The 13215-nt window shown below is 41.5% G+C and overlaps 1 protein-coding gene and 1 long non-coding RNA gene across 2 annotated transcripts in view; one reads left to right on the forward strand and one right to left on the reverse strand.

Annotated features, from left to right (window-relative positions):
• Positions 1-4056: 4056 nt before the first annotated feature.
• Positions 4057-5416, reverse strand: LOC135406680 (uncharacterized). Its single transcript, XR_010426409.1, has 2 exons — positions 5313-5416; positions 4057-4828 (listed from the first exon to the last, which is right to left on the reverse strand). It is a non-coding gene; the product is annotated as an uncharacterized LOC135406680 (long non-coding RNA).
• A 26-nt stretch (positions 5417-5442) lies between these two features.
• Positions 5443-13215, forward strand: part of CCDC171 (coiled-coil domain containing 171) — a 146006-nt gene continuing 138233 nt past the window's right edge. The window contains exons 1-5 of the mRNA XM_064641049.1: positions 5443-5554; positions 8224-8288; positions 8545-8698; positions 10225-10357; positions 11809-11983. Of these exons, the coding sequence (XP_064497119.1) occupies positions 8652-8698; positions 10225-10357; positions 11809-11983 (355 nt within the window). The 5' untranslated portion in view covers positions 5443-5554; positions 8224-8288; positions 8545-8651. The remainder of the gene's footprint in view (positions 5555-8223; positions 8289-8544; positions 8699-10224; positions 10358-11808; positions 11984-13215) is intronic.

Here is a 13215-nt window from a genome sequence, read left to right on the forward strand (position 1 = left end):
CACAGGCAGCCAGGAAGGGCAGCCGTCCGCCGGCCTCGAGGCAGGGCTGGGGGAAGGAATGGAGCGAGACTCCTTCTCCATTCAGCCATAGAAGTGGTTCGTTCCACCCCAGTGGGGGCGGGGCAGGGGGCGAGGAAGAGGAGCAGGAGGAGCCGTGGTGGCGCAGTCGCGCGGCAGCCTTGGGCCGCGGCGGAGGCGGGAGAGCTGTCCGGGCAGGCATCCAGCGGGACCACGGGCACGGGCGAGTGGGACCTGCCCAGCCGCTCACAGGCTGGAGTGTCTAAGGATTGCCACGCTCGTCTGCAAAGGGGGCGGGTGCCATTGTCCCCGCGGGTTCCTTGGCCTGTCTCCCTCTGCACGAGCTCTTTTACTGAGCCCTCCCGTTCCTGGGCTTCTCATCCTATGTTGCTGCCAGCCCCAAAGCTACTTCTCTTTATGCCTTGACTTCCTTAGCATTCAACAAGCCGTGGTCTCAGTTTCTTAAGTCTACCGAGTTCTTACCTGCTACTCAGTCAGCACTAGCTCCTGAGTCTGGCGGGGGTTTTTTCGTTGCTTTTTTGTTTCTTTGGTTGGTTGATTGGTTTGGTTTTTTATAGAATCATAAATCAGCTAGGTTGGAAAAGACCTCTGAGATCAAGTCCAACCCTTGATCCAACACTGCCATGACTACTAGACCATGGCACTAAGTGCCACATCCCGTCTCATCTTAAAACCTCCAGGGACGGAGAATCCACCACCTCCCTGGGCAGTCCATTCCAATGCCTGATTACCATCTCTGTAAAGAATTTCTTCCTAATATCTAACCTAAACCTCCCCTGGCACAGCTTAAGACTGTGCCCTCTTGTTCTATGGCTGGTGGCCTGGGAGAAGAGACCAACCCCCACCTGGCTACAACCTCCTTTCAGAGAGTTGTAGAGAGCGATGAGGTCTCCCCTGAGCCTCCTCTTCTCCAGGCTGAACAACCCCAGCTCCCTCAGCCTCTCAAAGGACTTGTGCTTGAGTCCCTTCACCAGCCTCATTGCTCTTCTCTGGACCTGCTCTAGCACCTCAATATCCTTCCTGAACTGAGGGGCTCAGAACTGGACACAGTACTCCAGGTGTGGCCTCACCAGCGCTGAGTACAGGGGAAGGATCACTTCTTTGATTCTGCTGGCCACACTGTTCCTGATCCAGGCCAGGATTCCACTGGCCTTCTTGGCCACCTGGGCACACTGCTGGCTCATGTTCAGCTTCTTGTCAATCCAAACTCCCAGGTCCCTTTCTGCCTGGCTCCTCTCCAGCCACTCTGTGCCCAGCCTGTAGCGCTGCAGGGGGTTGTTGTGGCCAAAGTGCAGGACCCGGCACTTGGCCTTGTTGAACCTCATCCTATTGGAATCATGCTATCTCTCCAGGTCCCTCTGCAGAGCCCTCCTGCCTTCCAGCTGATCAACACTCCCCCCCAGCTTGGTGTCATCTGCAAATCTGGTAATGGTACACTCGATCCCCTCATCCAGATCATCAGTGAAGATATTAAACAGGACTGGGCCCAACGCAGATCCCTGGGGGACACCACTAGTGACTGCCAACTGGATGCAGCACTGTTCACCACCACTCTCTGGGCCCAGCTCTCCAGCCAGTTCCTAACCCAGCACAGAGTGCTCCTGTCCAAGCCGTGGGCTGCCAGCTTTTCCAGCAGTGTGCTATGGGAGATGGTGTCAAAGGCTTTGCTGAAGTCCAGATAGACCACATCCACAGCCTTTCCCCCATCCACTAGGTGGGTTACCTGGTCATAAAAGGAAATCAGGTTGGTCAGACAGGACCTGCCCTTCCTAAGCCCGTGCTGGCTGGTGCTGTGTGATTGCACTTAGGATGATCTGCTGCATAACCTTGCCAGGCACTGGGGTCAGGCTGACAGGCCTGTAGTTTCCTGGGTCCTCCTTCCGACCCTTTTTGTGGATCGGCATGACATTCGCCAACTTCCAATCATCTGGCACCTCCCCAGTGAGCCAGGACTGTTGGTAAATGATGGAGAGCGGCTTGGCGAGCTCTTCTACCAGCTCCCTCATCACCCTAGGATGGATCTCATCTGGTCCCATAGACTTGCGAGGATCCAAGTAGCTTAGGAGGTTGCTAACTATTTTCTCCTGGATTATAGGGGGAATTTGGCTTCCTGTCTCTGTCTACCAGCTCCAGAGTCCAGTTGTCCTGAGGACAACCTGTCTTACTGTTGAAAACTGAGGCAAAGAAGGTGTTAAGTACCTCAGTCTTATCCTCATCTTTGGTGACTATGTTCCTCCCCATGTCCAACAAAGAATGGAGGTTTTCCTTGCCCCTCCTTTTACTATTGATGTATTTGTAGAAGCACTTCTTGTTATCCCCAATAAAAGTGGCTAGAGTGAGTTCAATGTTGAGTTTTATGTTTTGGTTTGGTTTTGTTTAACTAGGTTGCTATAAATTCAGACTTTTTGTTACTCCCCTTGTCCTCTCCCTACCTACTCTCTCCTCGCTAGCTTACCCATCCATATTAAGCTCCCTTCTCACCCAGCATTTCAGCCACTGCACACTCCTCTCCCGTTTCTGTCAGATGGTTCCTTGCTGAGCACATCAGCCACCTCCAACATCTGATGCTTTGTTCCACTGACACTTTTGCTCCTTTCTTCAAACAGAAGACCTCAGATCCAAATTTAGATTCACTCGCTTCTTTCACACAGCCTGCCTGTTCTGTTATGTCTAGTTCTAGTTCTTCTGCATCAAAAATTAGCCAGCCTTTCAGCTCTCTGTGGCTTTAACTCTAAGTGATGGTCCCACACAGTGCCCCCTGCAAGTCATTGTACTGTATGTTTGTGCCATACACTAGCTGCCAAAACCTGTCAAAAGCTGTAAGAGTTGTAGCACAAAAGATTACCCCTTATACTGTTTCACAGGGGCAGACCTACCCATTTTGTGCTTGAGTTCTCATCCTCAGTGTGTGGCCTGATGCACAACTTTCAGAGGCCAATTTTCTGCCAGCTGCTCTCTGTGCTACTTACACACAAAGATAAGACCTTGTGAGAAGAATCATCTTACCACTTTCAGCTTTGATACTGAAAATCAAGTTAGGCTCAAAACACCCACTGGAGTTGCCACAGAGCAAGTTGTGCTTTTTCTAGGCTCTCTTGTCCTTAAATGCAAAATGTTCACTTATAAATGTTAACTGCAAAACTTCACACCATCTGTATGACTTTCTTTGAGGTGGGAAAGCTTATATTCCTGACATCAGTTTCCTAGAGAGTTAGACAAGATATCACAAAAAAATAGAAAATCATCAATATATTAGACAGATGAAAAGCTTTCTTCCTATGCACAAAAGAATGACCTCTTGTGACAAAAGTTAGTTAAAAAATAAGACTAAGGTGGACTGTACATCTAGAATTGTTTAGAGGAAGATAAAAGTTGGACAGTGGCGCATATCTGCATTTGTAGACACTTGCAGATATGTACGTCTTTACTTTGCTGTACTGAATCATTCTTATTTCAGCAATACGTAAAGTTTTATACTTTTTCCTAAATGAGAAAGTGTTGAGTACTGCAAAAACTGTGTATATTAATATTTTGCTACACAGGAATTGACAATCTGCAGGAATTCCCTTAGTTAAGTCACTACTCTGTTTAATCATACAGTTATATTTCTCTTGAGCATCAGATTAAATAACTTCACAACTTAGTTTTAAAACAATGCTTTTGGAATCTCTCGAGGATATTATAATTTCCTCAGCCTTTGGAACACTCCTTTGAGTCTGACATTTTTCAGGAATCAGAAGCTTTGCACCTTGTATTAAAATGCGTGAAGAACAGCTGAAAATATTTCTTTTTTTCTTAATTAAGGAAGCAACTCAAGGTGACTTGATGACATGAAAAAGTAGGGTAGGGTGTTATTCAAAAGACAGTAATGTGACTAAAGCATTTTTAAAGGTAAAGAAACCAAAGTATAATTTGGTTTTTTTTAAGAGAGAAAAAACAATTGTTCGAACAAGTTATGTTTTGTATGTAATTGGGTGCATTTGTACATGTTAAGTAACTGTAAGACTGAAGACAAAATACTGAAGCACAGAAGGAAAAGTGTATTTTGTAATCCAGACCTTGTACATGCAAGAGAGTAAGATGTCACACTGATGCTCTTACAAACTTCAAGGACTACATCAGCACTTTTTAGCAAATGGTTTAATTTTGAATGACAGAATCTGTAAGGCTTCAGCCAGACCTACCACCTGGTGCTTGAGTAAGAGGTCAGTAGCCTGATACACATTAAGTTGTTACAAGCCAGGAATGAGCTTCAGAGGTGAAAAACAGTTCTTCCTGTGAGGAGTTGTACATCTGGAGCTTCTCACTTTGAAACAATCATTCCAACTGATTTCCTGTAGGTGTGGATTAGGTCACATTGCAAAGAAGCATGTTGGTGTCATGTCTGCAAGTGAAGCAGTTGCTTCTTTCTCTACCAAGGCCAGACCCACACTTAAGCACCATGTTCTCCTCTCTTTTTTTCCCTGAACATCAAGCACTCTTTCTAAACACATCATCAACAGGTCTTTCTGAAAAATAAGTTAATGTTGAATTCCATGTGTCACATCACTCTGATTTGTTTCCACCTTGAGAAAAGGGAGCTGAGGGGAGACCTTATTGCTCTCTACAACTACTTGACAGGAGGTTATAGCGAGGGGGTTGTGGGGGTTGTTGGTCTCAGAGGTAAAAAGAGGACACAATTTCAAGTTGCTCCAGCGAGGTTTTGGTCGGACATGAGGAGAAATTTCTTCACTGAAAGAGTTACCAACTCTGGAACAGGGTGCCCAGGGAAGTGGTTGAGTTCCCATCCCTGAAAGTATTTAAAAGTTGTGTAGATGTGACACTCAGGGACATGGTGCAGTGGTGTACTTGGTAGTGCTGTGCTAATGGTTGGACTTGACCTCAGAGGTCTTTTCCGACCTAAATAATTCTATGGTTCTCTATATCAGTTGTATTTTTCCGTGTGGAAATAAGGAAAGGTGTTTGTTTAGCTACATGCATGCAGCAATACTTTTATGTCTAAAGTAATTTTTGTGAATCAGTGTAAGAAGGGGAGTGGTAACCTCATTATCCATCTCCCTCATCCACCCTGTTGTGGTTTTTGTCCCATGGTCTTTCCAAATAATTCACCTGTTTGTTTCTCTCAATAATTTGGGTGAAAAATGCGCCGTCCCGAATTGGAGGACATCCACACCTCAATCTGGCTCTCACGTTAGTCATGTCATTTTAATTTCCTTTACGCAGATTATATTTTTGGAATTCAGAATCCCTAAAACGTGTTTGTGATTGCTTACCCAGCTGTAAACATGCTCGGACGCCGGCAGCTTTGGGAAGGAGGGTGCAGCCCCGCTGCCGTCGGGGATGCCGGCAATGACGGCCCCATGATCATGTTCCGCCGCAGCCGGAAGTTGCCGTTGGGAAGGCGCCGCGTCCTTCCCGGCGGGACCAGGAGTTTGCACGGCATTTCCCGGAGCGGCCCCGGGGCGCTGCTGCTGGAGCTCTGTCCCGCCGCTGTTCCCGCAACCCTTCGTGCCAGGTAAAGCTCCAGAGCTGCCAACACGGCGCTCTGCCCCGGCACCGCTTCAGCCAGCGGGCTAGCAGAGCGAGGGGATGCTGCTGCTCTGGTTTTTAGCTTGCTTTAGTTTTTTTGGTTCGCTTTAATGAAAACCTAATGGTTCGTTCAGCCGAAATAAGAGCTGTTATGTTTTTATACTTTGCAGCTCAGGTGTGCTAGTTACGCCTGTTTTAAATTAAATAAATCTGGTTAGATTTAATTTGAGTGATCTCAATCACGGAATGGTTTGGGTTGGAGGCGACCTGAGAGATTATCCAGTTCCATACCCCTCCCTGGTGGGCAGGGACACCTTCCACTAGACCACGTTGCTCGGAGTTCCGTCCAGCCTAGTCTCGAACACGTACAGGGATGGGGCATCCACAACTTCTCTGGGCAACCCGTTCCAGTGCCTCACCATCCTCACAGTAAAGACTCTCTTTCTCATATCCGGTCTAAATCAATTACGTTGATAAAGTTAGTTAAGTGTATACAGAAGTTTGTGAGGAGACTATGACACAAGTTTTGTAGGTAACACCCCTCGAACGTATTATCTCCTCAAGCAAAAACTTCTTATACTGTTTTGTTTAGGTCTTATGAGCCGCTCCATGCCACTTGGGTATTTTTTTTGTAATTGAATTAGCATGTTTTCAGAGTGTATCCATTTGTGTGCTAATAAACTTTGGATATGTATCTTAACAAAGGAATGTTGCATTTTCAAAATCATTAGCATTCCCAGAAAACAGTAGTTACATGTTTTCCCCTGCCCCCATGTGACTTCAGAGTAATTTCAGAAATTATGAATTAGTATTATAAATCATATAATTTAGAATGATGTGGGTTGACAGAGGACATTTGGATTATGTTTTGAGACAGATTTTATTTTTGCTGCAGCTATTGTTTGTTGGATAGAGATAGTGAATTTTATTTTGGAGGTGAAAAAACAGATTTCGGAGAAAATTTTAGTTGTACCAATTTTTTTTTTTTATTTTTCTACTGTTCATTATCAGATTTTGCTAAAAGTTTCAATAAAGCATGAACAAAATATGGTATGAAAAACTAGTTTCATGGTGTTCAGAGCTACATCTTAATGTGAAAATTTGGCACATTTAATAGAGGTATAGTTTCCCATACCATGACACCACATTTTTTTTTATATCCAAGCAATCGATTTTTGTTGAGTAGAATACTCAAAATACTCTGTCAAGACCTTCTTCTCTTATATAACGTTACAGTTTTTAGTGTGTAAGTCACCAATAATTCAATGGGCCTTAAGAGGTACTTAGACAATTATACCACAGTCTGTACTTCAAAAATGAAGACTTTACTGTTTTCTCAGTTGAGATGAAAAGAAAGCTGCATCATTTTCTCTAGGAGTGTGAATGACTGTTGTATGGTAATTAAGTGTTTGGGGTTTTATGAACACATGTACCAAGGTGAATTCTGATGGGTGGATGTTAAAAATCACAAATTTATATAGAATTTATGTTTATATTTATATATATAAAAATCACAAATATATCTAGCTATTCTTTATAAATATACTGGTTTTCTGTAAGAACAGAGCAAAACAAAACCCAAACTCAGAGTTTTTAGAAATAATAAGTCTGGTTTTGCAGCATTTTCTGTTAAAATTATACATTGAAGCTGAAATGTGTTTTTTCCTCTTCATATTTCTAGTGCAGGTTATTAGCAACTGGAATGAATAAAATCAGTTTATAGTTAATATATTATAGCAAGTGCTGCTGTTGGAGAGTATAAAAAAGACATTAAGCTCTTAAGCATCCAAAGAAGGGCCACAAGGATGGTGAAGGGTCTGGAGGGGAAGCTGTATGAGGAGCAGCTGAGGTCACTTGATCTGTTCAGCCTCGAGGAGACTGAAGGGAGACCGTATTGCAGTCTACAGCTTCCTTGTGAGGGGAAGAGGTGGGACAGGTACAGATCTCTTCATTCTCCCAACCAGTGACAGAACTTGGGGAAATGGCATGAAGCTGAGTCAGGGTACGTTTAGGCTGGACATCAGGAAAAGGTTTTGGAAGTGGTCACAGCACCAAGGAAGTGGTCACAGCACCAAGCCTGACAGAGTTCAAAAAGCATTTGGACAATACTCCTGGGCACATGGTGTGACTCTTAGGGATGGTCCTGTGCAGGGCCAGGATGGCCTGATCCGATGGGTCCGTTCCAACTCAGCCAGAGATGGAGTACAGGCTAGTTTCTTGTTTGGACTGTAATGTGGATGTCCATGTGTGGCAGCATCCAAAAACAAACCTTAATGTCTTGTCAATCTTAAGTGTTGAATACAACTTGTTCTTCGTGTTACCTTGCTTTAATTAATGGAAAGAGCTCATTTATGAGTTTGCTGTTCAACTTGAAATAAATAATGGAATTTTTTAAAGTCTGTGTTATAAATATGTTATCTGTATTGTTTGCTTTTTTACTAATAACACTAAATTAGTGAGTTTTTTCTAAGTGGGTTAGAATGGAGTTATGTTCAATTTAGTATTTCTTCTTTATACTCCTAAATATTGCTGATATATAAACAGTAAAGATATGTCCAAGTCAAAAATTTTTAATGAAACATTTGGAAGACTTGCTATATTAAAAGCTGATGTCAGACATCATGCAATCATGGTGTATGCATTTATCTCCCATAGATTTATTTTGAAGAGAAATGGAGTTTGTAATCTTCTTAGGAGAATAGAGAACTCAGAGGATCAATGTAAGCAAACATATTTTTTATCGACATTCTGAAAACCTTAACAGTGGATATTCTACTATATTACTATATATATGTTAATCTACAATATTTAAGCTTAGAAGTACAGTTCTCATTGTTGACTAAAACTGATGTAAAATTACAGTTGGTGGTAATTATTCACATGACGTAGTAACACTGTTTCATAACTGATCATGAGTGTTAACCATAGATTCTTTTATTACATTGCCAAATAAACTAAAGCATGCCTCTGTTACAGGTTTTAATGCTTTTATGATATGGAAGAATAATCTTTGAAACTTATCAAGTAAAAGTCAAGGCTTAGTTTTCCAGAGTTTATAGACTAAAAGCTGCCTACTGGACATCATGAGTTCATCCTCTCCAGTCAACTGCTCTGTCACAGAAACTAAAAGGTGAGCTCCACTTCTGTATTTTTAAGTCTAGTAGTACAGTTACTGGTTTTGTGGTTTATTTTCTAGATCCCTGAAAGTACATAATTCAGACTGAAGAAGATGGTGTGGTACATGCAAGCTATGCCGTGTCAATACAGTCATTAAATCACAGAATCGTAGAATCGCCTCAGTTGGAACGAACTTCAAAGATAATCTAGTTCCAATCCCCCTGCTGTGGACAGGGACACCTTCCATGAGACCAGGTTGCTCAGAACCCCATCCAACCTGCCCTTGAACACTGCCAAGGATAGGACATCCACAGCTTCTCTGGGCAACCTGTTCAGTGCCTCACCACCCTCACAGTAAAGAATTTTTTCTAATATCTAGTCTGAATCTACTCTATTTCAGTTTGAAGCCATTCCTCCTCATCCTGTCACTACATACTCTTGTAAAAAGTCTCTTTCCATGTTTTTTATAGGATCCCTTCAGATATTGGAAGGCCGCAATTAGGTCGCCCTGAAGCCTTCTCTTTTCTAAGCTGAGCAAGCTCAATTCTTCCAACCTTTCCTTGTAGGAGGGGTGCTCCATCCCTCTGATCAACTTGGTGGCCTCGTGAGGACTTGCTCCAACAGGTCCATGTGCTTCTTTTGTTGGGGACCCCAGAGCTGGATGCAGCACTCCAGGTGGGGTCTCACCAGAACAGAGTAGAGGGATAGAGCCCCCTCCCTCGACCTGCTGGCCTCGCTGCTTTGGATACAATTGGCTTTCTGGGCTGCAGGTGCACACTGCTGGCTCATGTCTAGCCTCTCATCCATCAGCACCCCCAAGTCCTTTGTGGCAGGACTGCTCTCGATATGTTTGTCCCTCAGCCTGTATTGATACCAGACATTGTCCTGACTCAGGTGCAGCTTGTGGTGCTCAAACGTGGGTCCAGCTACCTGCCAGATAGTTTTTTTATTTTTTAACTGAAATAGCAGTGGAAATGAAGATAGAGATTGTTTTAGAGAACTAGACCTTTAATTTGTATTTTGTTTGTGATCAGTTGCTTCTCTGTAGTTTATGTATCTTTGAAAAAAAAATCTGGAAGAGTGAGGTTTGCACCCCATATATGCATTTGTTTCATGACAGAGATGTTTTTGAGATGGTAAACCATGTTAAAAAATAAGCCTTACTGTGGAGGCAACCAAAACCTTGCTAGTCATTTTAATGTATGTGATTGGAGTGGTGTTTTTTAAGCATTCTGGAAGTTTATTGAATCAATAAGGAAAATAATGAAAAATAATAAAAAAAATACTGAAATCAACTTTGGGAAATACAAAATGCATATCTATTTTAAGCTCCTGCTGCTACATCTCTTATATCTTGCATAATAAGCAATATATATAACCCTTTTTTCAAAAGAGGAATAGTATGATTCCAACTGCGTGACATAATTTTACTTAAATGAATGTTTAGAACTTAGGACTCAAAATCTAATAACTAAAATAATGGACCATTTAAACTTGAAAGGAATACTCAGTTTTTTTGATAACATTCTTATTTTGCAGCTTACATAATGTGGAGTGTGAGTTACTCCAGAATAGCAGTGAATCAGATTTGGATGCTGTTTTAGATCTGAGACGGAAACTTCTTCAAGCTAAAGCGGAAAATTTAGACTTAACTATTCAACACAATCAAGAGGTAAAGACTTTTGTTTACTTTACTACTCTCGAATAAATGTTTTCTTTTTTCATTAAAATAATACTCTCATGTGGCGGATCAAAAGCACAGTCACTAACTGAAAAATAACAAGGAAGGTGTCACTGTAGAGACCTCATACCTGCTCATAGGAACTGCTAGCACCTCTGCTGTCATAGTTAGTTAAAGGTGGATGTAGGTAACCTGAGCACTTCACAACAGCAAAATGTTGCAGAAGAATTTTGTGCACCCCCAGCTCAATGTAAGAGGTTGTTTGTTTGTTTGTTACTTTTAATCAAGATAATTCCAGGGATCCATTTTATAGAATCACCCCACAGTTGATGGGGCAGTGGGAAAATAATGACTTAACTGAAGCACAAGAGCAAATCATTGTGGGAGAAGCAGGCGTCTCTTAATTTGGGTACATACTCAGATAATAAATGGATATGAAACAGCAAACTTGGTTTTTGGCTGGATTTCGCCAAAAACAGATGAATGAACACCCACATCAACTGCACCTAGCAGACAGCTAAGAGTAGATTTGTTTCCTGTAGTAGTAATAGTACTTCTTCAGCAGCACAATTTAAACCAGGTTATCAGCTGCCAGATTGGCATTAGCAAGTGTGGGAGGTGTACCTAGTAGCAATAAATTGAAACCGGTTACTGCAGTGCCACACTCAGTGGCCACGTTTTCGTATGTTTGCTAATGAGAAAGCTGACATTCGAACTAAAGAAAAGATTAAGTAAGTATTTTCTTTTACTTCATTTGAACATGCTACTTTGTACATGTTCTGAAGAAATACGTAATTTACTTTCCACCTTCTTGTGTTGAAATAGCATGGAATTGATTTTCTGGATCCAGTTTTTGGCAGCAAAGATTACACTATGTTTCTTAGTCTGTATAATATCCCTTTTTAAAGTATTTTTCATTCTTAGTTTGTTCTGTTAACATTAATAGCATTCTGGTTTGATTTCTGGACATTACTGGACTGAATGTTATGCTTGTGCATATACTTGTGAGCTATTAGATATCTGACAGTCTACTGTCCCAATGTAACTGGTTTTGTGAGTGTTAAGGAAAGTTTCACAGAAAATTGTCTGTGAAATATAATGTTTCTGTTGTTGCATTTTTTCCTCTGAGTTGCAGGAAGATGACAGTATTAAAATGTTAATTTTCTTAAGGCAGTGTGTTTTTTGAAAAACAGGGGTATGCTGAATATACATGAAATTCATCCAGGAATAGGATCAGTTTGCATGAAACCAGTAGAAGTATCAAAATGGGCATAAATATGCAGTTGCATGAGTATATTTCAAATTCAAGTGGAATAAGATGGCAGTTGTGAATGGGATTCAAAATATCTTTTAAAAATATTCTGTAGGTGTATTTCTGTAACATTTCACAGTTTTTCACAGGAACGTTTTTGCCAGTTTTCTGAAAGAAATTTATTTTCTAGGTGTCCAACTATGAAAGCCAGATAATCAAATTACGGTCGGAATTTGAGAGAGGAGAGGCCATTCGACAAAGTCTGGAGTATGAATTGGCAGTTGCAAGAAAAGATGCCCATCTGAAGATGTGTACTGCAGAAGAAGAATTAAGTGATGCGAAAAACAAACTTGTGGAACTGCAAGGTAAGTTTCAAAGAAGCAAAGATGGGATAAAGGCTAAATCAGTTCCAAGTCAGTAAGATAAGTGAGAATCAGGGAATTAATTAAATTTTCTAGTTACTGCTCTTTTTCTTGGATCTCTCTTACCCTTCCCATCTTTTATCCATCTGCTTTTGAAAACTCATAAGAGTTTACAAAATTTCTCTCATATGTGGATTAAAACTAACCTGCCAGACCTTTTTTTACCTCTCGCTGCTTACCTTCTGTTATTCCTTCCTGTGTGTCTATGTACAGAGCTGTAATCATGATGGATTTGACTGTCTCCACATCATGGTTATCTCCATGCCCAGTAGTCCTTCTTTTCCATTTCAGGGAAAAAAAAGAAAGAAAGAAAGAAAAAAATCCATTCCTCTTAATTTGTTTGCATATTTGCAGCAGCTTTACTTCCAGAAGTTCTCCTCATACTGCTATTTTCTTTCATCTTTTCAAATGTTTCACGCTTTTCATTGTTCTTATCTGGTTTATTTTCTTCTTGTCATCTTTGTTTCTCTTTTTAAAGGTAATGCATGTTGTGACAGTGGTATATGGAAAGGAATGATTTTATCTAGGCTTTTTTTTTCCTACCACTTTCATATTCAGAAACTCAGATTTCCTTCATACTCCTCAAACAGAGAGAGATTTCTCATTCTTACAAGTAAGTGAGGTGCATTTTTAGTTACCTAAACTGGTATAGTATCTTCTTAATCTAGTACAAGAGATGAATTTGTGAGTTTGATGAACCTTTGATATTCAATGAGGAGTTTGGAGCACTACTCTTGAAGATTTTAACCTTCCAAGAATGGAAGCAGATTCTGAATCTTGCAAGGAGTAAAAGTACCAATTGCTTTTAAAATAATCGGAAGGCTGAACTTTCACTCCTTTGGAGAAACACACGATATATACAAATCTAATGGATTGCAGACTGGAAGAAGACATTTTTTTTCCCTTGGAAATTTCTCTGTGATTGCAAGCTGAAGACTTGAACTGCTAGTTTCTCACCTAGAGAAAAGCTCTTTCTTTCTGTGCATGCTCACTCTACTGCTAATTTCCTTACCAATTTAGAAGTGAGTAGTGCCATGCCAGCACCAAGAGGCAGGACTCAAAAGGGACTGATGCTGATGGAGGAACCACAGCACAGTGACCCCAGTCTGCTATGTTGCCTGTCACCTTCATGAAGGGACTGGGCTAACATGTGGTGAGGGGACTGGTGAACAAAA

Source organism: Pseudopipra pipra, chromosome Z (genome assembly GCF_036250125.1).
Source record: "Pseudopipra pipra isolate bDixPip1 chromosome Z, bDixPip1.hap1, whole genome shotgun sequence".
Taxonomy (NCBI): domain Eukaryota; kingdom Metazoa; phylum Chordata; class Aves; order Passeriformes; family Pipridae; genus Pseudopipra; species Pseudopipra pipra.